The sequence below is a fragment of the Lipotes vexillifer genome, unplaced genomic scaffold (genome assembly GCF_000442215.2).
Source record: "Lipotes vexillifer unplaced genomic scaffold, Lipotes_vexillifer_v1.1 scaffold216, whole genome shotgun sequence".
NCBI lineage: Eukaryota > Metazoa > Chordata > Mammalia > Artiodactyla > Lipotidae > Lipotes > Lipotes vexillifer.
Window position 1 is genome coordinate 103,392 of NW_006779100.1, and position 24,535 is coordinate 127,926.

At 49.3% G+C, this 24,535-nt stretch overlaps 1 protein-coding gene across 1 annotated transcript in view; it reads left to right on the plus strand.

Annotated features, from left to right (window-relative positions):
- The window catches only part of ASIC2 (acid sensing ion channel subunit 2), a gene marked incomplete at its 5' end in the record, with an annotated part of 82,289 nt that overhangs the window by 416 nt on the left and 57,338 nt on the right, over nt 1-24,535 (plus strand). Inside the window, 2 exons of the mRNA XM_007452461.1 lie at nt 1-37; nt 18,706-18,833. Of these exons, the coding sequence (XP_007452523.1) occupies nt 1-37; nt 18,706-18,833 (165 nt within the window). The remainder of the gene's footprint in view (nt 38-18,705; nt 18,834-24,535) is intronic.

Here is a 24,535-nt window from a genome sequence, read left to right on the forward strand (position 1 = left end):
CAGCAGGATGAGTACCTGCCCATCTGGGGAGAGACAGGTGAGCTGGGCCGGGGACTGGGGCAGTGGGTGACGGTGGAGGGGTGCGGACTCTGAAAGACGTTTGCCTCGGGTGGGCTGTCTTGGCCCACCTGGTGAAGGACCGCTCTCCATCAGGGGGTTAGTGACATGACAGTCAATGGTAAGGATGTCCCTGGTATGGACTGCAGTGATGCCCTGGGTTACCTTGGGTTTCACTAGGTGGGAGGGGGCAGATGATGGGGCTGCTGGAAAGGGAAGGCGGGGAAAAGGTTGGAATTAACAAGTGTGGATGGGGAGGTAGGTGGCTTGGTTTCAGGAGAATAGGAAGGGGTGAACCTTCCTCTACCACCAGCTTGAACATCCCAGCCCAGCTACCAGGCCCAGGGGAAAGGAAAGCAGACCCCTCCCACTGGGGGAAGGCGGAGAGGCTGCTGGAGAACTGACGTGCACAGACACGGGGGCCTGGCACCATGGCTGCCCGTGTGTACAATCCCCAAAGCTTATTTCACGCAGCCAAGTATGCATTTATGTATTCAGCAAACTATTCATTAGCCACGTATGCTATCTCAGGCTTTGCACGAAAATAAGGACATTAAATTGAAAAAGACCAAGCCCTTGATCACAGCCTAGAGGAGGAGACACAGAGCCCAGCGGGGCGTGAGCGCCCCCCGTGCTGCGGCAGGACGGCGGCCTTCGCCTGGGAGGAGGGAGGGTTCAGGGAAAACGTGGGGTACTTGCACGGGGTCTTGAGATTATCCTGGATTATACAGGTAGGTCCTCATAAGAGGGGTGCAGGAAGGTCAGACAGAGAAGGCAACGTGATGACGGAAGCGGAGGTTGGAGTGATGCGGCCAGTAAGCCTAGGGATGCTGACCGCCTCTAGCATCTCAGCAGACGGAGAGAGTAAAAAGGTGCCCAAGCATGGGACGCTGGATGCCAAGGAGACCCAAAGTGAGATTAACGCTGGGTTCAGGGCGAAACGGAGGGGAAGGGGGAGGGGGTCTAGAGATGGGCCTGGGAGGGGCCGCAAAGAGGGTTGAAGGGAGAGAAGATTCCAGCAGGACAGAGGCTTGGGCCCTCAGGTTGGCACTGAGGAGAGGTTGGAGGCCAAGCAGGCTGGCCCTCACTTCTTGCGGTCCCCACCCTGTGATTCCTGCAGCCGATCCCCCCAGCCCCCATCCTGAGGTCTGGCCCTCACCAGGCCCAGGCCCACCAGGCTTCTGAGGGCAGCGAAGGCCTCCCCACCCCGGGACGACTACCCGCAAACCCCGAGCTCTCCCGCCTCCACCGCACCTGCCCTCCCGGCGGCTCTTGCCTGAGCATCCCACGGGGGTGATGAGCAGGGCCACTCACCTCACATTGTGCCCAGTCCTCCGGCTGCTGCAGCTGAGCGGCAAAAGGGCGCCACGCGACTCGTTCCGGCACCATCTCTGGCAGCTCACCTCAGGCTCCAGGCCCTCCAAGCCCAGTCTGAGCCTGGTTGAGCAGATGCTTCGATGATCCCGTCCACTTTCCTGAATTCAGTATCCCTTGGGCCCCCTCCAGCAATGTGGGAGACGGTCCCTCTGGGATCGTAATCATCCTCCCTCCTGGCCTTCCCCTCACCGCCGCCCTGCGTGCTAGGAAGGGCCCCTCATCCCCGTTTGCCAGGGAAGGAGGCTGAGGTTCGATGACTTCACCCAGGCCACCCAGCCAGGCCTCCTGAATCCCTGCCTCCAGGCTTCTTCTTCAGGCTGATACATCGCTGTGCACGAGCATCTCTTGGAGACTCTGGTCACCTTAAAGCTGCTCGTTTCCTGGGCTGGTTGTGGGGGTGAGCCTCACGTGGGTGGGAGTGAGGTCCACACACCTGCTGAAGGATGAGAGGTGGGCTCTGGCAGGTGAGGGATGCTGGTCCACAAGGCCACCCAAGGAGGCACGGCCACATCCTGCTGTTTGCTTGTTGCTCCCAAGGACTGGGGGCACGGCCAAGCCTCTCACCGCCACAGTCCTCGGCAGGGAGGAGCCTTCCTGACCTGCCAAGTCGTGTGGCTCCACAGATGCCATCTTGCCTCCTTTACATTTCCACTTCCTCTCAATCCCCAGGCAAAGGAGCCTGGGTCATTAGAGGAGATATCTGGGTGATGATGGAGAAGAAAGAAATTGAAAGTTGGCGGTTGAGGGAGTGGCCACAGACAACTTGATGACAGAGGCAGAGTAGGAAAACAGGAGAGTGGCTTTACAGAGTCAGACCGAAGATCAAACCCCCAGCCCTGCCTTTATCAGCCGATCAGATGAGAGCTGTCTGCAAACTGTAAACAGTGGAAGGTTGATAATGGCAACCAGTAGACGGGAGGATGGTCAAACCCATCCCAGAGGCAGAGACTATGCCAGATATCTCATACCTACACAAGGGTCCTGGGGCACCTTATCATCTGGATGTCTCATTCTCAAAGCAGAGCCTTTGGCACATTCTTGCTCCACCTCTCAGAAATTTAAGGAAGCAGTGAGGGAGCCACACCTCCAGGTGTAACTCTGACCTAGAGGATGGACCTTTGGTGCCAAGGAGTGAACTAGGAAGAGGCACCCTCTTTGGGTGGACCCAACCCTATGGACTCATGCTTAGCGAGTAGAAAGTAACTATGAAATTTACCAAAAGTGTCCTTTCCTCCGGGCTGACAGTGCCTCCTTGGTCAAACATCCTTGTGCAAGGCAGCCTGGAAATATGCCATTTTAAAGAAAGCAGGCTCAGTCACACACGGACCTTGACAGTATGCCCCCAAGTCGGCCCTATGGGCTGTTAGCAGTTTCAGATGTTACATGATACAGGAATAGAAAGGATCTGGGGAACCCTGGTTAGGCAAAATTAAACACATTAATTCAGGACAGGAATTCTTTAATACACTACATTATAAATCTCCAAGATAGGCATATTGCATACACCATTTATTTCCTCAGTGCTTTTGACCGTGGAAAACCTTCCTTTTCGTGGAGGAGCTCACAAAATAGAAAAAGGACAGAAAAGCTGTCCTCGACTCCAGAAGTGCAGATTTCATGACCAACGTTTTTCTAAAGGAAATTAAGCTGAAGGCGGGTGGGAGGTTGTTAAAAATGAAACTCTGTGTAGATGCCTCTAAGTAACTTCAAAGATAAAAGAAATAAGCAGTGGGTTATCTAGGCTGCAAATGAGAAAAACCAGATTCAAACAAGCCTGGGCATAAAAGGAATTGTATTGCCCGTGGAATCCAAGGCAAACTTCAACAGCCCAGCAGCAGGAAGGCAAGGGGACAGCATCAGAAACAACTGGAACCAAGGGCAGGAGATTCCTCGATCTCTCACCCCTTCTCTCACCTCTCCCCTTTCCAAACTGCTTTATTCTCTCTCACTAGAGACAGGCTTTTTCCACACATATATCTTTTCACACATGGGTCCCAATAGATATATATCTTACACGTCCTGCCACCAGCGAGAGACCATTCTGGTTCTCTCACTGATATCCTATTAAAAAAGAAAAACAACAACAAAAAAAACAGGGAAGGGACTCATTGGTCCAGCCAGTCAGGTGCCCACCTCTGGACCAATCAGTGAGCGGGAGTGTGTTCATGGAAGGACATGGGAGCCCTGAGGGAGCTGGGTTCCCGAGACTGTCCCGAGAATGGCCCTGCTGGGGAAAGAAGGTGCGAGGGTGGGGATGGGTTACATCTGAGAGAACCAGAATTGGTGTGCAGGGAGCCCTCTAATGAGCTTGCATTCTAAATAGACAGGCTCAGATTTTATATCCTTCATTCATCCTGATGTAGAATACACTTTGTAATCAAGTAAACTCCGCCTTGTGGTCCCCAAGTTCTAATACTGTGGGAAAATGAATTTGACATGATATTTTTGAGCAATTATTTTGAGAGTCAGTGCTCTAATAGAGGTCAATGTCTTGCCCCATATTATCTCCCCAGCCTCATCTCCTTTACTCTGTTCCCTTGTCCACTTGGCAGTAACAACTCTGGCTTCCCTGTAACTCCTTGTACCCTCCAGGAAAGCTTACCTTCAAGCATCTGCATTCTCCTTTCCTTCTGCCTAGCATTCCCTGCCCGGACCCACATGGCTTATTGCTTCACCTCCATCGAGCCTTTGCTCAGACATCACCTACCCTGACTACCCTATTGAAAATTGTACCCCCACCCCACTCCTTACCCCTCCTTATCTGTTCTGCTTGTCCTTTGTTCCATGTCGTGTGTCACCTTCGAGTATACCGTCCTCCTCTATTGAAACACATACGCCAAGAGATAGGGATCTTGGACTGTCTGGCTCACTGACACATACCAGGGCAATAAATATTTGTTGACATATCTGTTGAGAGAGAGAAAAAATTGCTGTGTTTTGCACACTGATGGGGCCAGGCTGAGGAAGAAACGAACATTAATGAGTAGCTACTATGTGCCATGAACATTCTATCCCATGAATCCTCCAAGTGACCCTCCTAATGAGGTGTTATCCCCACTGAAAAATAAAGAAACTGGAGCCCAGAGAAGTTGAGGAAGGTCCCCAAGAACACACACTTCACTAAGTGGTCGAACCAAAGCTGAAAACCCACGTATGTACCCAAAAGCGATTCCCCTTCCACTAAATTCCTTTAATGTTCAAAACGTGATTGTAAAGGCACTGCCATGAAAATAGCTCCGAAAAAAAAAAGTTCCAGTGACATCTTTGGAGACAGAATGGCATATAATGATAGGTCTGTTGCTGTTCTCCTTTTCTATTTTTTCCTCTTTTTTTTTTTTTTTCCATAGCAGAATCCTTGTATTGAACAAAAGCTTTAGCACAGCTCCAATATATAAAGCAGATAAAGGTAGAGCTGCTCTGGTCCAGCTGGAGATGGGGCCCCCAGTTTGATTTCTCCATACTCACTGTGGCCGACCCTGAGACATTCCTGGAGGAACCCTAGGACTCCAAGGAACCCAGCTTGAAAACCACTGAATGGGCAACTGTTGTTATTGGGAATGAAAAGCACCCATTGGTCCTATGGTTGTGTACATCCCAGAGACCAGCTCTACATCCCTCCCCCTTCTCCTGGCATAGTGAAAGGAGTCCATGACGTGCCCGCTGAGCTCCAAAGCTTCAGGGAAATTGACAGTCTAGATTTCTGGTTGGACACAGTGGAATGAACATAAGTATGTATGGAGGCTCCCTCCCCAAACTTCCCCTAAATTGCAATCAAGGATTTTTTTTTTTTAAGAGTATAAACCCACGAGGACAAAGAAGATGGGTGAGAAGACAATAGTAGATGTCAGCAAATTTTTGGAAAATGGAGAGCAGATGGTAACTGACTGGACAGACAAGGCTGAAGGATCAGGCTCTGCACAGGGAAACCAGTTAAAGTCAAACGATTCTCACCATAGATGCCCCCCTCCTCCCAGAAAGTATCAGGGATTGGAGGCATCAGGTACTGTTGACGACAGGGTTGAGAGGTGCAGGTAAAACTAGGAGGATTAGTTAAAAGTCTGTAAAAGGAGCTGGTAAGTCCCCCAGATATCCTCCCATGGCCCAAAGCAGCCAAATATCTCTCTGCACCCCAGCAAAAGATAAGATCGAAATAGACAGGCTCTGGGCTGGGGGAAACCAGGCAAAGCTGAGGGCATGGGTGAGGTGCTGTACAGAAAACAGGGAGATAAGGTGAAATTCTGCTTACTGAGTAGTGAGACACCCAGCCAGACTAATCTACCTCACCCACCCCCAACCAGAGATCTGGGGAATCCCTTCCTGGAGACACTGACAAGCTCACTGAAAAAGATTCACAGAGAATGACAATCAGGGGTCCCCACACAAACCTAGTTAGATCACCCTAGGGTGAAGTCCCCTGGTAAGTCTTCCCACACACAAGGAAGACTGTCCAGGCTCGAAGTACCAGTTGGGCTTCCCTGGTGGCAAAGTGGTTAAGAATCCACCTGCAAATGCAGGGGACACAGGTTTGAGCCCTGGTCCAGGAAGATCCCACATGTGGTGGAGCAACTAAGCCCATGCATCACAACTACTGAAGCCCGTGCACCTAAAGCCCGTGCTCCGCAACAAGAAAAGCCACTGCAATGAGAAGCCCATGCACCACAACGAAGAGTAACCCTGGCTCTCCACAGCTAGAGAAAGCCCTCGCACAGCAACAGAGACCCGATGCAGCCAAAAATAAATAAATAAATTTTTAAAAACTAATAAGTACCTCTTAACTATAAATGGAGAGTCAACAAGCCAAGCATTTGAGGGGAGCCACTAACAGGAACGGAACCAAAACCAAACAAACAAAAAAGAAACTTTGAGGAAATAGAGGTAATGGTTAATGGCAAAAAGCTCTAGAGCCCGGGTTCAAATCCAGCTATACAACTTACTAATATGTGACCTTCGACAAGTTACTTAACCTCTCTGAGCCTCAGTTCCATCACCTCTAAAATGAGAATAATATTATTATCTGCTCTTCAAGGTTGTTAGGAAGATCGAAATGAGTTAATATTTTTGAAATACTTAGAAAAGTGCCTGAATAATATTAGGCACTATGTATGTGTTTGATAAATAAAAAATAAGTGTAGGAAGCAGAAGGAAACATCAAACTATTTTAATTAAAATTCTCAAGAGATAAGAGATAATATGAATAATGCATTCACAAACACCAGCTATTAAAATAGGATGCTATTAAAAAGTAACATTCAAAGAAAAAGTTTTCTTTGAAAAACCTCCTGGAAATTAAAAATATTATTGCAACCATTTTTTTAAACCCACAGAAGCTTTGGAATTTAGGAAATCGCCTGAAAAGTAAAACAAAAAGACAAACAGATGGAAGATGGGAGAGAAAAAAAAATATGAACATGGGAGGATAAATCCAGAAAGTCCAACATCCTACAACTAGGAGTTCTAGGATAACAAAAGTGAGAGAGTGGCGAAGAGGATGTTGCCAAAGAAATAAAATAAGAAAAATTCCCAACTGACCCACATGATTTTCCATATTCAAAGAATTCACTAAGTCCTGTAATAAGTGGCAAAAGAACCAGACCAAGATGCATCCTTGTGAAATTCGGCCTCGTAGAGATAAAGAAAAAGTTTTAAAAGGTTCTGGAGAGAAAAAAAACAGTCACATACCTAGGATCTAGAATCAGAATAGGCTTCTCCACAGGGGTAGTTGAAGCCAGAAAACAATGGCAGAATGCCTTCACATTTGGGGCAGGGACCAAGGGGGGGTGGGAATCTTTCTTGTTTAAGATAGAACTCTGTATCCAGCAACCTACAAATGAAGTATGAGGGTAGAATTTGGTTTCAAATATATTCATATATATATATATAATATATTCCTATATATACATATATATGATAGCATTTACGTTCTACTCTCAGCAAATTTCAATGATATGCTACAGTGTTATCCACTATAGTCACGGTGTTTTACATTAAATCCTCTCACCTTATTGATCTTTTTTTTTGGGGGGGGGAAATCTCTATTTCATTTATTTATTTTGCACTTGTTAAAATGCTGCAGGATGGTTATGTAAAGGAGGTATAGTGCAGGTACTTCTCAAAGATACATATGGTCTGTTTGGAAAGGACACGTCCACACAATATAAGGAACTGATTAAAAAGGATAGAATATGAATTAATGTGTGGTTGCTGATGAAGGAAGGCATGAGATTAAACTTCAAAACAGAATGTAATGTTTACATTTTTTTTTTAACGTCTTTATTGGAGTATAATTGCTTTACAACGGTGTGTCAGTTTCTGCTGTATAACAAAGTGAATCAGCTTTACATATACATACATCCCCATATCCCCTCCCTCTTGCGTCTCCCTCCCACCCTCCCTATCCCACCCCTCTAGGGGGTCACAAAGCACCGAGCTGATCTCCCTGTGCCATGCGAACTTATTGATCTTAAAACTGAAAGTTTGTACACTTTCACTAACCTCTCCATTTCCCCCACTCCCAGTCCTGGCAAACGCTTTTCTGCTCTTTCTGTGAGTTTGACCTTTTTTTTTTTTTTTTTTCCATTTCTGCTACAGGTACAAGCCAAACAAACCAAAACACAAAAAGGAAAAAAATAGGAAAAACAAAATAGTTTCACAAGAAGGAGATCAAAAACGTTATACACGATAAGGCTGGGGTGTGGGCAGCACTCACATAGTCATAATTATGTAAAAGCTGGATGCTGACTTAATCAAAATATCATCTAAGCCTATATAGGAGGGTGAAAGGCAAGGGAATATGCTAGGATACTTCATACAAGAAACCTACACCCTTAGCTCCCATGGTAGAAATTCAGTAGGTAATGTTTAAAAATTTTAAAAGCCAAGAAATAACTTGTCAAGCAATTGATGTCCATGAAAACATGAAAGTCAGTACCAGAAGAAACAGCTCAAACCATTGAGAGTAGTAGCCTCCGAGGAGTGGGACTCGGCGGGTGGGGAGAGGTGGAGCAGGTACCATTTAGCTTTTTAAATGATGTACAGGTATTGCTTTGATAAAAATTAAAATTAAAAAATGATCAGAAAATTTCCACGTAGCTGGAAGGTCTAAGCAGCTCTCAAGGGTAGCACGGTTCCCAGCCCCCATCGCAAATGGGACACAGCAAGAGGGATACGGTTGGTTGCTATGGTTTCCCCAACACCTCTGCTTCCAGGAAAGACTCTTGTCCTAGTGCCTGGTACCGAGGACCTCCCCAGAGGGAGAAGTGCCGGCTCTGGACTGAATTCTGCGAGTCTGGAGCACAGGAACATGCTGTGTGCGGCTGGCTGCGATTCTGAGCTCACTCTCAGGGTGGGCCTTCATACTGGAGAGGTGGTCTCCGCAGGTGCCAAGGAATCTGGAGAAATGATGCCATAAGTCAGAAGCACCGCTGGAGGCAGGCATCCATTAATTCGCCAGAAGAAGCCTGACTTCTGTCATTCTGAGAAAACCTGCTTAATGCACATGCTAAGTGCTGTGCAGAAACTACATGTGCTTCACTTAAAACTCCCGGCCCAGTAGGCAGTGGTCTGAGGGGACCATCTAGGAGGTAGATGAAACAGACCCACCTCAGAGCTCACGCCTTCCTATCCAATAAATTGCAAAGAGCACGTACTAGGTGCCAGGCACTCAGGGATACAGATGTAAGGCCCAGTCCAGGTTTTCAAAGTGTTCACGATCTAGGAACCATCTCAAGGCCTCCTTTTATGTGCGAGATGGAAATTCATTGGTCCAATAGCTCTCACGTTAAGTGCCTTAAGGAATGGCAGGCATTTGCAGTCTGCTTGGGAGACATGTAAACAATTATATGTCATCAAGCACTATGAAGGATAGAGGAAAGCTGGGGTGCAAAGGAGGGGGTAATCAGTTCTGGAAGGGAGGAAAAAGGTATCTTGGGTTGAGGGCGGGTAGGTGGCTCACAGAGGATATGACCATCAGGCCTACTCTCAGGCCTGTTTGCCAGGTAGCTGGGCAGTGTATGGGAGTCAGAGGAGGGTGTGGGTCATAGGGAGGTGAGATGCCAGGCAGAGGGTGGGGAATTGGGAGCAAAGGCCAAGGACAGGCCCAGGTGTCCTGGGGTGGCTGGATCCAAGGGTGAGACCTCGGGCTGGAGAGGTAGGCAGAGGCCAGATAACCACAGGCCTGGTATGCTCTGTTCCAGCATAGGTGTTCTCCTGTGAGTCCTGCCACCCAAAGTGCGGTCCTCCCACCAGCAGCATTGGCCTCCCCTGGGAGCTCATCAGAAATGCAAAACCTCAGACTCCGCACCGAATCTGCCTGGTAACAGGATCCCCAGTGACTCACATTCAAGTATGAGAAGCTCTGATCTAGACCACTGTTTCCCACCCTTTGGAAATACAAGGATGACTTTTTAACATCAAAATATTTCTCAGACATCAGCCCCACATGAATGCTCTCATGCTTTTCACATTTATTTATTGAAAAAATATTCAGTATCAGGAAGTTGCTATGAATTCAGTAATGCTTTGAATGAGTTTCGATTCTGTAGACACATCACAATCTACACACAGGATCTGTTCAGCAATCTGCTTATACCAAAGTTCTGCTGTCAGTATGTGTCAACAGTTTTTATCAATAGAATCTTAATCATCCACCAACTTCCCGTATAGTTTCGGAGACATGGCACTTTCTCCTGCACATCGGTTGCCCACCCAGACTTATCAGCTCTCTTAGCAAGTAATTTATAATCTCTGAGCCTGAATGAACTAGGGAAACTCATTATTTAAAGGATCCTTGGAATAAATCTTTGTGTAATGAGCCTAGACCCAACTCCACACTCAGCGCCTTCACTAATGTATGTTTTGCAAACGTTTTGTTTCATAGAAGTGCGTTTAGTGTGGCCACACTTCTCTGTTGCATAACCAAGACCTAACGTTAACTATCTCCTATGCCAACATGGGCACGTTAGTCTCCAGTATAGAAGGCACATCGCCTGCATACTGTCCTTTGATCCTCACACACTCTGGTGATGTAGACAGGCCACTGCTAATCATTGAACAGATGAACCCGCTTAACAGACGTGGTAAAGCAAGTCTCCGAGATGCTGAGTGACTTTCCTACCATCTCATGTTTAAGTACTGCAACTAGGACTGGATTCCATAGCTTCTGATTGGTTCTTTCTACCAAGAGCTAGTGTTCCTTAAAAATGAAGAAAAAGAAAAGGAAGAAAAGGTTGCTTTGGATAACACTCAGTTCAACAGAGGGTAACAGGTTATAGGGTCTTTAAAATGCTAGTGTGTTTGAGGCTCTGCCAGAGGGGGCTGGGATTTGCAGCCTTCACCCAACTTTTGTGGCCACTTGATAACATCTCCTGGGTCATGAGCCATTGGTGAGAACACTTTGCTACCTCAGGCATAATTGCATCCCATCCAGCAGGGGACACAGCATTGATCTTCCTTCCTCCAGAAGCCCAGCTCACCTCAAAATGTCACCCAGGAGCAATCAAGCGTGAGGGTTGCCATCTCCGTGCTGGGTTCAGATTTTCTCACCTAGGATGCTGCTTAACTGGGCCTCTCTGTGTGGAGCAGGGCAGAGAGGGAGGACAAGAGATGCCTCGTCCATTTTTAGCTAGGCAGCAATTTGTGGATTCTTTGTGCTGTCTTTAGAAAAATCAACCTTTTCTGACTTGATGTAAGTGCTGAACGGCCACGTCTAATTTTTTTAATCTGTTTTTCAGGAAACTAAAATGAGATGCAGTGAGGTTGGAGACTTGTGCGTGATCCCCAGCTCGTAGAATTTTAGAGCTAAAAGTAACCTGAGAGATCAGCCATCCTTTGCAAGGCTCAGAGAGGCAATATAACTTGCCTGAGGTCACACAGCTAATAAGGAGTAGGGCTGGGAGTCAAACCCAGCTCTCTGTGATCTCAGAGCCAATGTTTTCTTTTATATACTTCCCTGTTCTTTTTTCCAGGGCCCCACCTTGGGCCTCCTTGGATTCATGCCATGGATTTCTCTGTGCAAGCCAGGGGAGCATGAAGGACCACGATGGCACCTCTCATGGGCCACCCAAACTGCATTTGTAGCCATCCTGGTAGAAATACCAGGGATCTCAATGGCTAGGACCATGGTCCCTGTCATTGTCACTGTCAGACATTCAGCGAGCTTTCCCTTGATCTCTGAGATGAGAGAACGCAGGCTTCATCCATTAGCATGTTCAAACCCATTCTGCATATTTTGCATAAAAATGAGGCTCCAAGAGATGAAATAACTTGCCAAAGGTCACAGAGCTGGAAGTGACCTCACCCTGCCTGACCCCAGAGCCCCAAGCGTCTAACCACCTGTCCTAGGCGCTCTCTGGTTCTGACTCCCCGAGTACAAGGGGCCGACACGTCCACTGACTCAGAATGCCTGGTTCGCTCCTTTGAGAAAGGGGTGCTCCGTCTCTGGGCATAAGCCCCGCTCACCCTGGCCCCAGTGTGGGAGGTGGGAGCCCCCAGAGCTCCATAAGCCATGCAGGGCAATTGGCCTCTCCTGGGGGGAGGGGGGCAGAGGGTCCCGGGCCCCTCCCCACAGAAGCCTGGGCAGGCCATGTACATCCCTGAGTGCACCTCAGCTACTGAGGCCTTCAGAGATGAAGATGCACCGGGGTCAGCTTTGCTGGGGAAGGTTAGCATGAAAACAAGAAGGCTCCGGTGGTCATATCTTCAGATCCTGGAAGAAGGGGAAGAGCTAGAAACAAGTAAAATCTAAAAGCAGGCAGTTGTCAACTCAGTGCAAGGATGAACTCTGGAAACCAAGGGCTACCCTTGCAGGTAGTGAGGTCTCCATTCCCAAGAGTCTCCAACCAACAGCTGCCCTTCCATGGATGGTGAGGCAGAGAGGCCTCCTACTGCCTCTCAGATGTAAGGTAGTAGATGCCCTCTGGGGACTCTGCCATCAGGATCCAAGCAAGAAATCAACAGCACCCGCAGACGGGGTAATACAGGGAACGATTAATGAAGGGCTAGTCACAAAGGTGGTGCGGGCAAGGCTTAGGGAAGGCAGTACTGATGGGGCAGTATCCTGAGCCTGGTAGCAGAGAGAGCCATTGCCATGCCTGGGAAAGGGAGAAAGAGCCCATATCAGAATGGAGCGCTCCCTCCAGGTCCCGAGCCAGAGTTGTGCCCTTCCAAGGTGGCACGAAGCTAACGCACAGGGACCCAGCAAATAGAATTGAGAGACTGAGGATCCCAGCCTGAGTCGCCCCTCTCCCCCAGTTTCCTACCTGGACCCACCATTGGCTGAAGCCAACCAGCAGCTAGAGGGCAAGGGAGCCCAACAGTACACTTTATACAAGTGCAGCAGCCCCCAGGGCAGAGAGAAGGGTGGGGAGGATGGGTAGGGGACAAACAGAGCCATCCTGCACTGAGACGCATCTCACCATATGGCTGGCCTCCCTCCCACCCTCTCCTCTCAAGCTAGCTATCCCAGCCACTGTTACAAAGACAGTTTCCTCCAACCCAAGATTGCTTTGTACCAGCACATCCCTGCCTTAGCCTAGAAAATTCCTCCAGGTTTTCAGAGTCTCTTCTTTGCGTCATCTTCAGTGTTTATTGCCTCTGCGTGCTTCCTGTAATTTGTAGCTTGCATTAAAAATGTAAGCTTTTATTGTGATGTACTTTCCCTGCCCCATTATGCATTCTGCCCGTGGCTCCCCCCGACCCCGACCCCCCCGCCCAGCAGAGCTTCCCAATCCTTTCTGCAGACACAGAAAATTCTCCACAGGTAGACTTCACCTGGTGCCGGCCGTGGCCCTGCTCCTAAAAAGGAGACTCTGGCTTCTGCGGGTTGAAGTCTCTTTACCACCCTCCTCCTGATTCAACATCATCTTTCATGTTACACCGTCAGGGTTTCAGCTTGGTCCCAATTAACAAGGGCTCCTAACGCTGTGTGTGTGTAGTAACTTCCCCTTTCTCTGTGCTCTCTCTCTCTGGGGCTTTGGATCCTGGTGTTCATGATATGTAAACAAATCCTTCACTGCACTGGGGGCCTGCACTCTTTGAAGCAACTCAGTGTTGAATCTTTTGGTGGTGAGAGGAATAGGAAGATGTGAACATTTCTGTCCAGCACCAACGGGGGTTATCATCAGGGCTGGCTTCCTGGTTGTGTGACCGCTGCAGTCACACAGGCTCAGGAGGGTCACACTCTTGGTTTGATGCTTTACCACTGCTGTCTTGAGTTTCTCAATAAATTTTTAACGAGGTGCCCCACATTTCCAGTTTGAACCCAAACATTGTGTGGGTGGTCCGAGTTCTTGTTATTGTTATTGTTCTTGCTGTCGCTGTTGTTTTCTGTGCAGCCCAGCTGCATGTCGGTGAATGAGACCTTCTGCCTTGTGCAACATGGGAGCAAGCCCGTCACTGGGTGACATGCAGTGCTGGTGTTTCCTAGGGTCCAGCCAGACCCTGGCAGACTCACAGCTGGTGAAAGGGCGGGGAACAGTCAGCTCAGCAGAGGACACTCCCTCACTCAATTTGTTTCATTCAACGAGTAGTTATTGAGCTCTGCTCTGTTCCAGGCACCATGCTAGGGACTTTAGGGGATATGACAATGAAAGAGATATTCCCTTTCTCCAGCATCCACTCAGAACCCCAGGGCTATGAACCAGGACATCCGCTCACGTGAAATAAACCACACCCCTAGTGGGGGAGGAAGAGTGACAAATTGCAAGTCAGAAGACCTGGCTCTTGGCCCCTGCTCTTGACTTGCTGTGTGACCTTGGGCAAGTCAATTCCCCTCTCTGGACTAGATCGCTGCTGCCCAAATGTGTTTGGCCTCACATAATTTGTATCAGAATCCCTGGGCATGCAAGTTTCCTGGGCTTCACCCCAGAGGGACAGAATCAGAATTTCTAGGGAGTGGATCCCGGGGATGGCCACGCAGAGCTCCGTATGTGATTTCAACGTGCATTCTAGTCTGAGACCGTTGGAGGTAAATGGGCGGAGACTTTGGCTCTAACGGCCTATGCTTGATCACTTCATTTCTTAAAGTGTGTCTTCATATTTGCACTGATAGTGTGCCATGTCCAGGAAAGGCAGGAGCCGAGGGTGGGTACAGGGCAGGGACTGGAGGGAGGCTGTTATTCACTATCAAACTGGAGAATTACTCCATAGAGGGGAGCTGAGGACAGTTCTGTGAAGGAAGAGGAACTACCTGGAGATGAGAGACTAAGTGGTACTTTGGGAGAAGCAGGACCGGGAGGATCTGGGACTATAATCATGGGCTGACTACAAATAGGCACAGTTGTGCTGCTCAGAACCCCACCCAGATCTCCTGCTTCTGGACAAGAGACCCCACAGGGGCACCTGCATAGGAAAGCGGGGTGCTGAAGCCCTTGTCACCCCTACTGCTCCGAGAGGGCTGGGATCTGCTCACAGGTGACATTCTACAACTGCACTGCCCAGTAAGGTGGCCACCAGCCACATGTGGCTACTTAATTTTAAGTTTAATTAATTAAAATTCAATTGGGGGCTTCCCTGGTGGCGCAGCGGTTGAGAGTCTGCCTGCCGATGCAGGGGACACGGGTTCGTGCCCCGGTCCGGGAAGATCCCACATGCCGTGGAGCGGCTGGGCCCGTGAGCCATGGCCGCTGAGCCTGCGCGTCCGGAGCCTGTGCTCCGCAACGGGAGAGGCCACAACAGTGAGAGGCCCGCGTACCGAAAAAAAAAAAAAAAATTCAATTGGATAAAAAATAGATAAACAAAGCAGGCCAGAAAGGTAATATGTGAAGTGATGGATATGTTAATTAACCTGATAGGGGGAATCCTTTCAAAATGTATACCTACATCAAATCATCCCACTGTGCACTTTAAATACCATACAATTTTATTTGTCAATTATGCATCAGTAAAGTTGGGGGGGGCATTAATTAATTAAATTATAAATTCAGTTCCTCACTTGCATGAGTCACATTTCATGTGGCTAACAGTACCAGGTTGGATAGCAAGGATTATAGAACATTCCATCTTGGTAGAAGGTTCCTCTAGACAGCATTATCCTGAAGAGGGCAGAAACCTTATTCGTATCTCTTCTGACTCTGCCCATCAGCTTGCATCCCCATCCATGTTTGTGATGATATGAGAATACTTTAGGAATTTACTCTGCTCTAGCCCCTGCTGCTTCTTGAATAAACTCCCCATCTGAACCCCAAGCCAGTCTGAGTAGCCTTGGGCGGCTCTCACTAACACAGGCATGCCTGGCTGTCCTCTTTGCCCATTACTCACAGCACTTCTGACACCAAGGCCTCGTTTCTCATTTCTCCCTGTAACCACAGGTACCTGTCCTACTGGCTCTGAGGTTGCTTAAGCTCCCTTATATCGCAGGCACACAGCTTCACTAGCTCTGGAAAACACGTTTTGGCATCTCTCCTCTCCCACCCCCAACAGCTCACTGAATGTGCTTTTCACTCACCCAAGCATGGGCATCCCTGAATCCCAGTATCACTGTGTGTTCACTTCTCCCCCGCCAAAGCCTGTTCTTTGGGCTCCTTGGCCGCTCCTCAACCCCTCTCTTGGGCGGACCTTGGAGCACACCAGCCACTGGAAGCTGGCCGCTCAGCCTTCCTCATCTCCCCCATCCTCCCTCCCCCTCGGCCCCCTCCCTGATGCACCTGTGGGCCAAGCCCCAGGCTGGGCAATGGGCACCGGACTGAGCAAGAAGCACCCTCCTCTCTTGAGTCATCCGCCATCCATGGGGGAGATGGACACAAATCCACAGGCACGCAGGGACGTAGGGGCAAGAGTTTGCATGGAGCCACCTGGGTAAAGAGATGGCGGAAGACTTGACTCCGCTGGAGGAAAGGGGGAGGTGTTCGTGGGTTTCATGGGATTCTCTACCACCCCACGAAGATGTGTATGAAAGGATTCCTGGCTGAGGCTCTCTTTTGCCTGAACCTCACGTCAGCCACTGGATTCCTCGTCTAGATTGTGAGAGCGCTGCCTATTCTTCCTCTGGTCCCTGTCTGCCAACTCAACCTTGGCCTGTGCCTCCGACCTTGGAATTCTCACCCAGCTCTGGATGCCTCCCCCTGCCTCGGTCACGGGCCCCAAGGCTGACCTGGGTCCTGCGCATTCACGTGCCTGGCTCCGGCCCTTCCCTCCTCCTCGCCTTTCTCTTCTGTGCCAGCTTTAGAACGTGTCCCCAGACTCTCCCTACGCTATGGCCCTGGGGCTGACACGCTCCCCCTCCTTGACCTCTGACCTCCATCCCCTCTTATCTTCCCTGATTTCTGCATTTACCCATCCTTTCCCTATTCTCTAGTTTCAGAATACTCCTTGATATGGATTCTAGGTTGGCCTTGCCCATGAATAAGTGAGTAAAGGTCGGAGTCACGAATCTCTCACTCGTTCATGCAACAGGCGTTCCCTGGGTGCCTGCAAGATGCCCAGCCGTGTGCAGGGCCTTTGAGATCCAGAGAGAAAGCCCTGAACTTGGCCTCAACGATGCTCAGCCTTGTGGAAAAGACAGTGAGATAAAGGATTATGACGTGGTGTGGCAGAGGCTTTACCAGGCGTATGTGAAGGACACAACCAGGCAGGAGAAGGAGTGGCTCTGGCTGGGGCTGGGGGCTGAATCTTCAGTGATGAGAAGGGAGATGGTCAGGTGGACCAAGCAAAAGACATTACAGGGGCTTCCCTGGTGGCTCAGTGGTGGTTGAGAGTCCGCCTGCCGGTGCGGGGGACGCGGGTTCGTGCCCCGGTCCGGGAGGATCCCACGTGCCGCGGAGCGGCTGGGCCCGTGAGCCATGGCTGCTGAGCCTGCGCGTCTGGAGCCTGTGCTCTGCAACAGGAGAGGCTGCGATAGTGAGAGGCCCGCGTACCACAAAAATAAGTAAATAAAGACATTCCAGGCAGAAGGAGATGCATGTGCATCCATGTAGAGCAGGGATCAGTAACAACCAATCTGGCGGCCCCGGTGGGTTGGAACACATAGTGCCACGAAGCAGGGGGCTGCCCAGAGCAAAGCTGGAACAGGGGCAGGTGAAGGAGATTGGGCTCCTTATAAGTGACTCAGATTTGCATTTTGGACAACTCGTGCTTCAGGCTGTTTGCAAAGAATAAGAGAAGGAGACCCAGGAAAGGCTGATAGATCCCATAGGTGCACTTCTCGCCAATTATGAGCACCAACATATAGGATGAGCCAGGCTCTGCCATCCCATCCCTTTCTGCTGTCCCTCGCCCCCTCACTGCCGAGGGCCCTTTCTCCTGCCAAAGAACAAAAGGGGAGAAGCTTCTCTTCTAGTTGCCCATCTCCTGCAGCTCCGAGGGGCTTACAGGAAAGCCCCGTATTTTTTTTTTTTTCCTTGCGATACGCGGGCCTCTCACTGCTGTGGCCTCTCCCGTTGCGGAGCACAGGCTCCGGACGCGCAGTCTCAGCGGCCATGGCTCACGGGCCCAGCCGCTCCGCGGCCTGTGGGATCTTCCCGGGCCGGGGCACAAACCCGTGTCCCCCGCGTCGGCAGGAGGACTCTCAACCTCTGCGCCACCAGGGAAGCCCCGTGGCCCCGTATTTTTATTTCAACTGCTGTATCATCGTGTTTTCCTTCTCCTGATCTCCTCGCCTCAGCTCATGGCCCAGTAGAGAAGTTAGTAAATAAGGAGAATAGGTGCTTAACTCACTTCATAATCCCATTCTGTAGTTTTGCAGATTGAAGCAAAAAGTTGGTTGGCCTAGCTGACCTGAATTCGTTTCTGATCGCTACTCTAACAGATTGCCACAACCTTAGAGGCATCAAACGACACGAATTTATTACCTTACAGCTTTGGAAGCCAGAAGTCAAAAATGTATTTTAAGGTGTCAGCAGGGCTGCGTTCTTTCTAGAGGCTCTAGGGGAAATCCATTCCCTTGCCTTTTCCAGCTTCTGGAAGCTGCCTGCATCCCTGGGCTTATGGATCCTTCTTTCCTCCATCTTCAAAGCCAGCAGCATAGATTTTTCCACATCTCTCTGACTCTGATCCTGCCGCTTCCCTCTTGTAAGGACCCTTGTGATCACATTGGGCCACCTGGATGACCAAGGACAATCTCCCCACCTCAAAATCCTTAGTTACATCTGCAGCATCCCTTTCACCAATGTAAGGTAACACAGCCACAGTTTCCAGGGACGAGGATGTGCACATCTCTGGGGGGCCATGATTCTGCCTACCATGGGGCCTTTCCAGCATCCTTTTGAGCTTTTCAGTCCCAGGACTCCATGAGCATCTGTTATCATTGACCCATGGCTCTGTCCATCTTTGTTCTTTCAGAGGAAACGACGTTTGAAGCAGGCGTGAAGGTTCAGATCCACAGTCAGTCTGAGCCGCCTTTCATCCAAGAGCTAGGCTTTGGGGTGGCACCAGGGTTCCAGACTTTCGTGGCCACACAGGAGCAGAGGGTAAGTCCCCAGGGCTCTCTGGATCAGCGGTCCTTGGTCTTTCCCGGCCACCCGCCACATGAGGAGGAGAAATGGGATTCCCACTCCTGGAAGGCTCTGCCTCCACCCAGGAGTCTGGAGCAGGGCTGGGCTCAGTAAAGAGACTCACCCTGAAATTGGAGAAATGTATCAGGCTAACCTCTGTAATCCAATTCTCCTGTACCGCCTGTTGGTTTCTGCAATTGGGCATGAGGGAAAACCAGCTTATTTGCTTTTTCACTCAACTGGTTGGGGGTTTTTTTCCCAAAACATTCTGGGAAAAAAATCTTTGTGGGGATGGGGTGGGAGTCCAGTGGATGCTGAGGGAAATTGCTCATCAGGGTTTGGTGTGTTTCATCACTGTGTTACTACAAAGCCAAGTGGCCTGCAAAAAGGAACAGGGATAGAGCATCGCTCTCTTGTAACAGAGCTTAAGTGGAGGGAAGCCTCTTCGTGGGTTCCTGTCTGCTTTCTGATTGAGCACCAGGGGAGGGACCCTCCCAGCCAGCCAGGACTCCTACAGCAACTCTGTGCGTCCGTGGAGTGAGGATTGGCACAGATGTGACATGGCTTACACATCTCAGAAGGGAGACCTTTGTAAATTCTCAGTGGGGAGGAAGCCTCCAAAGAGGACTGCAGAGAGACATGGGGATGCTTTTTTTTCTCTGATCTCCTGGTTTGCCTAGAATAAAAGCTGGAGAGCCTATGACTCTGAGGGAGTCCTAAACCAGGTCACCCAAGACAACGTGCCCTGGGAGGCCTGGAGCAAAGAATGAGGTGAATGAGTGACAGGGAGCCCAGCTCTAGGGTGTGAGGAAAGGAGACCCCGGAGAACGGGAGCAGCAGTCAGCAAAGAGATACACACGTAACTTAGGAGCTCCGCTTGTTTTTACAATTTGGCCCAACTCATCTCTCATCCAGTACTGATCACTGATTCCTTAGCCATTTTATAAAGCGATCTTCTGTATCGGAAACCGGTTTTAACTCTCTAAGCGAGCTGTAGTTTTGAATCTCTGGGAAAACATTGATGGAGCAGGCCTCACGAACTATTCCCTGTACTTAATGCCTGGGCAGTTGCTAAATATCAAGATCAGCCTCCACTGCAACATGTAGCAGGTGGGATGGGGGCTCTGAGACTGGGACAGAGAAGGCTGGGAGATTGGCCCGGCAACTAAGCGGCTCAGAGATAGAGGCAGGCAGTGTAGGCAGAAGGGGAGTATTCACGAGTGTGCAAGGTGGGAGCCTGGTGGAGCGACCAGAAAACTTCATCCTAGAGGACAAAGAGGGAGGGCATGGAGCAGACAGCACAGAGCCAAGTTCAAGGCTGAGGATTTGAATCGGGAAGCGTGAACGCAGACTAGCAGGTCAAGGTGTGCGGAGAGCCCGGAGCCCAAGCTGTTAGCCTGCGTGTAGCAACAAGCCTTCCTTCGAGTGCTGTCAGATAAACAAAGCAGCGAGGACAGATTTAATCAGTAATAGACGATTGCACTAGGGAAGAGGATTCAGCCTGAACTGAACTCAACTTCGATTTGTGCCGAAGACACTTGGCGTTTTAAAGAGAAAATGAGGGGGAGGGTTGGGGGGATAGAGGGTGCCTGAGCAGAGTCAGGGAGATGAAGCATTACACAAAGCTGGAAGTTAGGGGGTGGGGGTCAGTGCATGTGGAACCCATCCAAGTTTGCTAATAGGACCCCATCACAGTTAGGCTTCTCTCCTCCTGCAGAGACAGGGAGACAGGGGCCCTTACCTTTTGGTCTTGGCAGGAACAAACAAAGAGTAAATTCTTTGGGCAGTCTTGAGTTATTAGGCGGGGACTTTAAGGGGGCTAGGGTCATCCCAGGGATTTGCCGTTGAGCTGTGAGAAACTACGTTAGCGTAAAAACGTGTTGAAGACACGGTCATTTTCGTAAAGAGCTTTAGCTGAATGTTTCAAAAATGCTAAATATTCTTGAGCTCACTGGAGAATCCAGAATAAATACTACCTGGAGTTCTGCCCTCTGTTTGTCTCCTGCTCCTGGGCTTGTGTGGCCTAAGTAGTATTACGCTACCCTGAACAGCATAATTCATCCAAGTGCAGTAATACGAGCTGCACCTTTTTTGGATTTCTGCTGGCCTCTTTTATTTCCTTTATACAAATGTGATTTTTCAGAAGTCGATTGTTAACACTATTCTAGTTCTGTTCTTCATCTAAACTATCCATTTCAATGAAAATGAAGTGCTAATGACAAGAAAGAAAGAAGGAAGGAAGGAAGGAAGGAAGGAAGGAAGGAAGAAAAGGAAAGAAAGAAGGAAACTATGTGAGTGTTTTTCCAAGTCTTTGTAGGCCAAGGTTGAGGCCTCATGGGGAAGAGGGCACAGAGGAGCCTGGCTAGTCCTGCCTTTTGTGTGTGATGTGAGTCAATCTACCTCCCTTCGAAGAACCAGGCATGGGTTAGAACAATAAGTGTGTCCATGAATTCTTTGACTATCTAATGGTGAATTGGGGGCTAGTTTTCCAATGCGAATCTGATTTTGTGTTTTGTTGAAAGTAGCCACCATTCTGATCCTGCATGGCTTACCTGTGCTGACACCTCTCTGGTGTCCACATTGCTATTACCATGCAGAGGAAGTGAACAGCCTTCCTTGAAACCCACAGAGTAACTCCATCTCACCGCTAGCGAAGGTTGGAAAGAAGGAAGCTCTCTGTAGGCTGCTGTGTCATTGGCTTGAGAGATGTGCTCTGTCCTCCCCACTCCACACTGACCCCCCCTTACTGACACCAGAGAAATTTCTGGGCCTGGTGGGAATCTGGAGCTGATAACTTCTCAGAACCCTTAAGTCTCTTTCTCTTCCCAGCATGAAACAGAGGGACTCCCCGTGGCGGTCAGGGACAGAACATATTCCCAGCTTCAGAGGACAAATTGATTGTTGGCTTTGAAGTGTATTTTCAGAAAATCAGCCTCATTCATATTAGCATTGCTATGGTTATTATAAGTAATAATAAGATATTTGGTTAAACATTTTACAGTCTTCAAAGCATTTCCACACCATCTCATTTCATCATTTCATTCATATTAATAGAGAAATACAAAGACACATCCTGGAGCTAAATCTAATATTACATTATGTTTACACGTATATAAAAGAGTATATTCATAGGAAATAAGACTGGAAGGAAATAAGGCAAAATACCCACAGTGGGGGAATTCTGAATGATTTGTTTTCTTGTCTGGGTTTGCCACATGTCTTACAATGCGGCTTTGTTTTATTTACTTGTTGAGCAAATATTTGTTGAACACCTACTATGGGTGACGCGAGAGGGATACGGTGGTGAACGAAACAGACCCAGTGTCTGTTCTCAGAGAACCTACGTATTAGTGGTTTCTTTCACATAGGAAAAATAACCGTTAAATAATCTTAAGCCAAGTATGATATGGGGATTGGCCCCATTGGTATATTCTCAACTCTGCCATTAGTACTAACCTATCCAGCTGACCCTGGTTCTCAAACATTGATTCTAAGATGCATATTTTTTTCACATTTTAACATTTCTGAAATTGGGGCTTGTTGCACGTCCGTTACAACTGGCGATGTTTTTTCTTTCTCGATGGCACATAAAATCACAGTGGTCTTACAACCTATAGCGGCTACACTGTTCCCATTCCAAGATTCTGCTGCTTCAGCTCAAAGCTCAAGGGAATCTTGAAAGAAGGCCAGAGATGACAAGACTATTTGGGTGGCAGAAGGCCCTTTCCTAGAAACTTGGTGTGAATCATGCTAGGGAAATTGACTCCTGAGTGAAAGCCCTGAGCGGAACTGGTAACTTACAGGACTCCTGCCATGAATCCCTTTGTAAACGGGAAAGTCCTTTTGCCTGGTAAAGGGAAAGTCCTTTTGCCTGGTAAAGTCATCCCACCCGTGCAAAATTACACACGCACTTCTCTCAATATTTTTCACTTTACTTTGTCATCCAAAAGAACACACCATTGGGCTGTAACCCAGACCAAAGATTGCTTTTTTACATCTGTATTTGCCCTAAACCCAAATAAGCCAAGGTATGCCCCTGCCTTTCTTGGACAATCTGAGAAGTGCCCCCCTGGCTCAGCTGCTCTAGGAGCCCCTGCACCATCCCAAGACCCCCACCACCAGAGACAGGCAGTGGGATAACACGCTGAGAGCAGAAACAGAACACGGAAGGAGAGAACAGTTCCTTCTACCTGAGTGCACACTCCCCGCCAGGCATTAAGCTGCAGAGACACTTGACCTGCATTATTTCATTTATTCCCCACAACAACCCCAAAAGGGAGATATTGTTATGCCATGTTCCAGATGACAAAACTGCACAGCCAAGTCACTTGCTTCAGGTCGCCGAGCTAATAAGGGAACTGCAGGACTCAGCTTTGAGCACAGATCTATCTGGGGAGAGGAAACCAGACAGGGAGCCCACAGGCCTAGATTCTAGTCCTGACTGCGCCATGAGAACTTGGACAGGTTGCCTCCATCCCTGGCCTCAGGGTTCCCATCCATAGAATGGAAGGGCTGGGTTAGATGACCTCGAAGGGCCTCCAGCGTTAGCAGCCTGGGGCTCACTCAAGCACCCAGGGACCACCTGGAAGTTTGGGCGATAGCAGTTTTGCACCTGCTCTGCCACCTGCAGACTCCCTCCTTCATGCCAGCTGGCGTGGGGTGCTATTAAGGTCCATGGTGGCAAGGACATGTGAGATAAACCCCCCTTCCCTGGTCTGAGAGGCAGAACCTGGGTTCCTACTAGTGAGAAGCAGGGGTTGGGGTATGTAGCCACCCTAAAACTTTAGAAGAGAGGCTCTGGCCGTGCTCCTTGGTCGTGCCCCTTCCCCAGGCCACACACATGGCTGCCCTACTTAAAACCCTTAAATTCCTGGGCTTCCTGTAATTTGCAAAAGCCCAACCCCTTAGAATGGCGTCCGAGGTCCTGTTCAGCCTGGCCCCTGCCCACCTCTCCAGCCTCATCAACTGCCCATGATTGACCAACCTGTCCCCTGCATCCCAGTGTCAGAGAACCATCCACCAAATACACCATGCTCTCTGATGCCTGCCTCTGTGCATTATCCCCACTGTTCCTTCTGCCCAGCATCCCTTCCTGGTCTTAACCTACCTGGCAAAGGCCTAGTCCTATTTCTAGCTACTGCTCAAAGAGCACAGTCCCTAAGAAGACCTTCCCCGTCCTGTCCTGCCACCCCCCAAGGAGCAGCTAGTCGCTCCATATAACACCTTATACATTCATTTATTCCTTCAGCAAATATTCACTGAGCACCTACTTTGCTGGGAAGATGGAGATGAGGGAGACCTGGTCCCGCCTTGGAGCGCTCACAGAATCAAGCAGGTTTCTCAGCAATTTTATCCCACTCCTAAGAGATATAAAACTCTCCTTGCAGAATTTACCTCCCCTTGTGCATCCCTGCCCCTTCGCCTGCCTCTTAAGAACTGTCTTCCTTAGCCTCCATCAGCCCTTGGCTCACTTAGGCTGGGAGCTCCCTGAGAGCAAGGCTGGTGTCTCTCGGATTCTCTGTCCCCCGTGCCTTGCTTAGATATGAGCTCAGTAAATGTGCAGGATTGAAAGAATGAATTATACACTAACACACAGATCTGCACTCTGGGCCCAAAGAGCGCTCAGATGCTGCGCTCCAGTGCTCTCCCTGCCTCCGCCCCCCCCCCCCCCCCCCCCC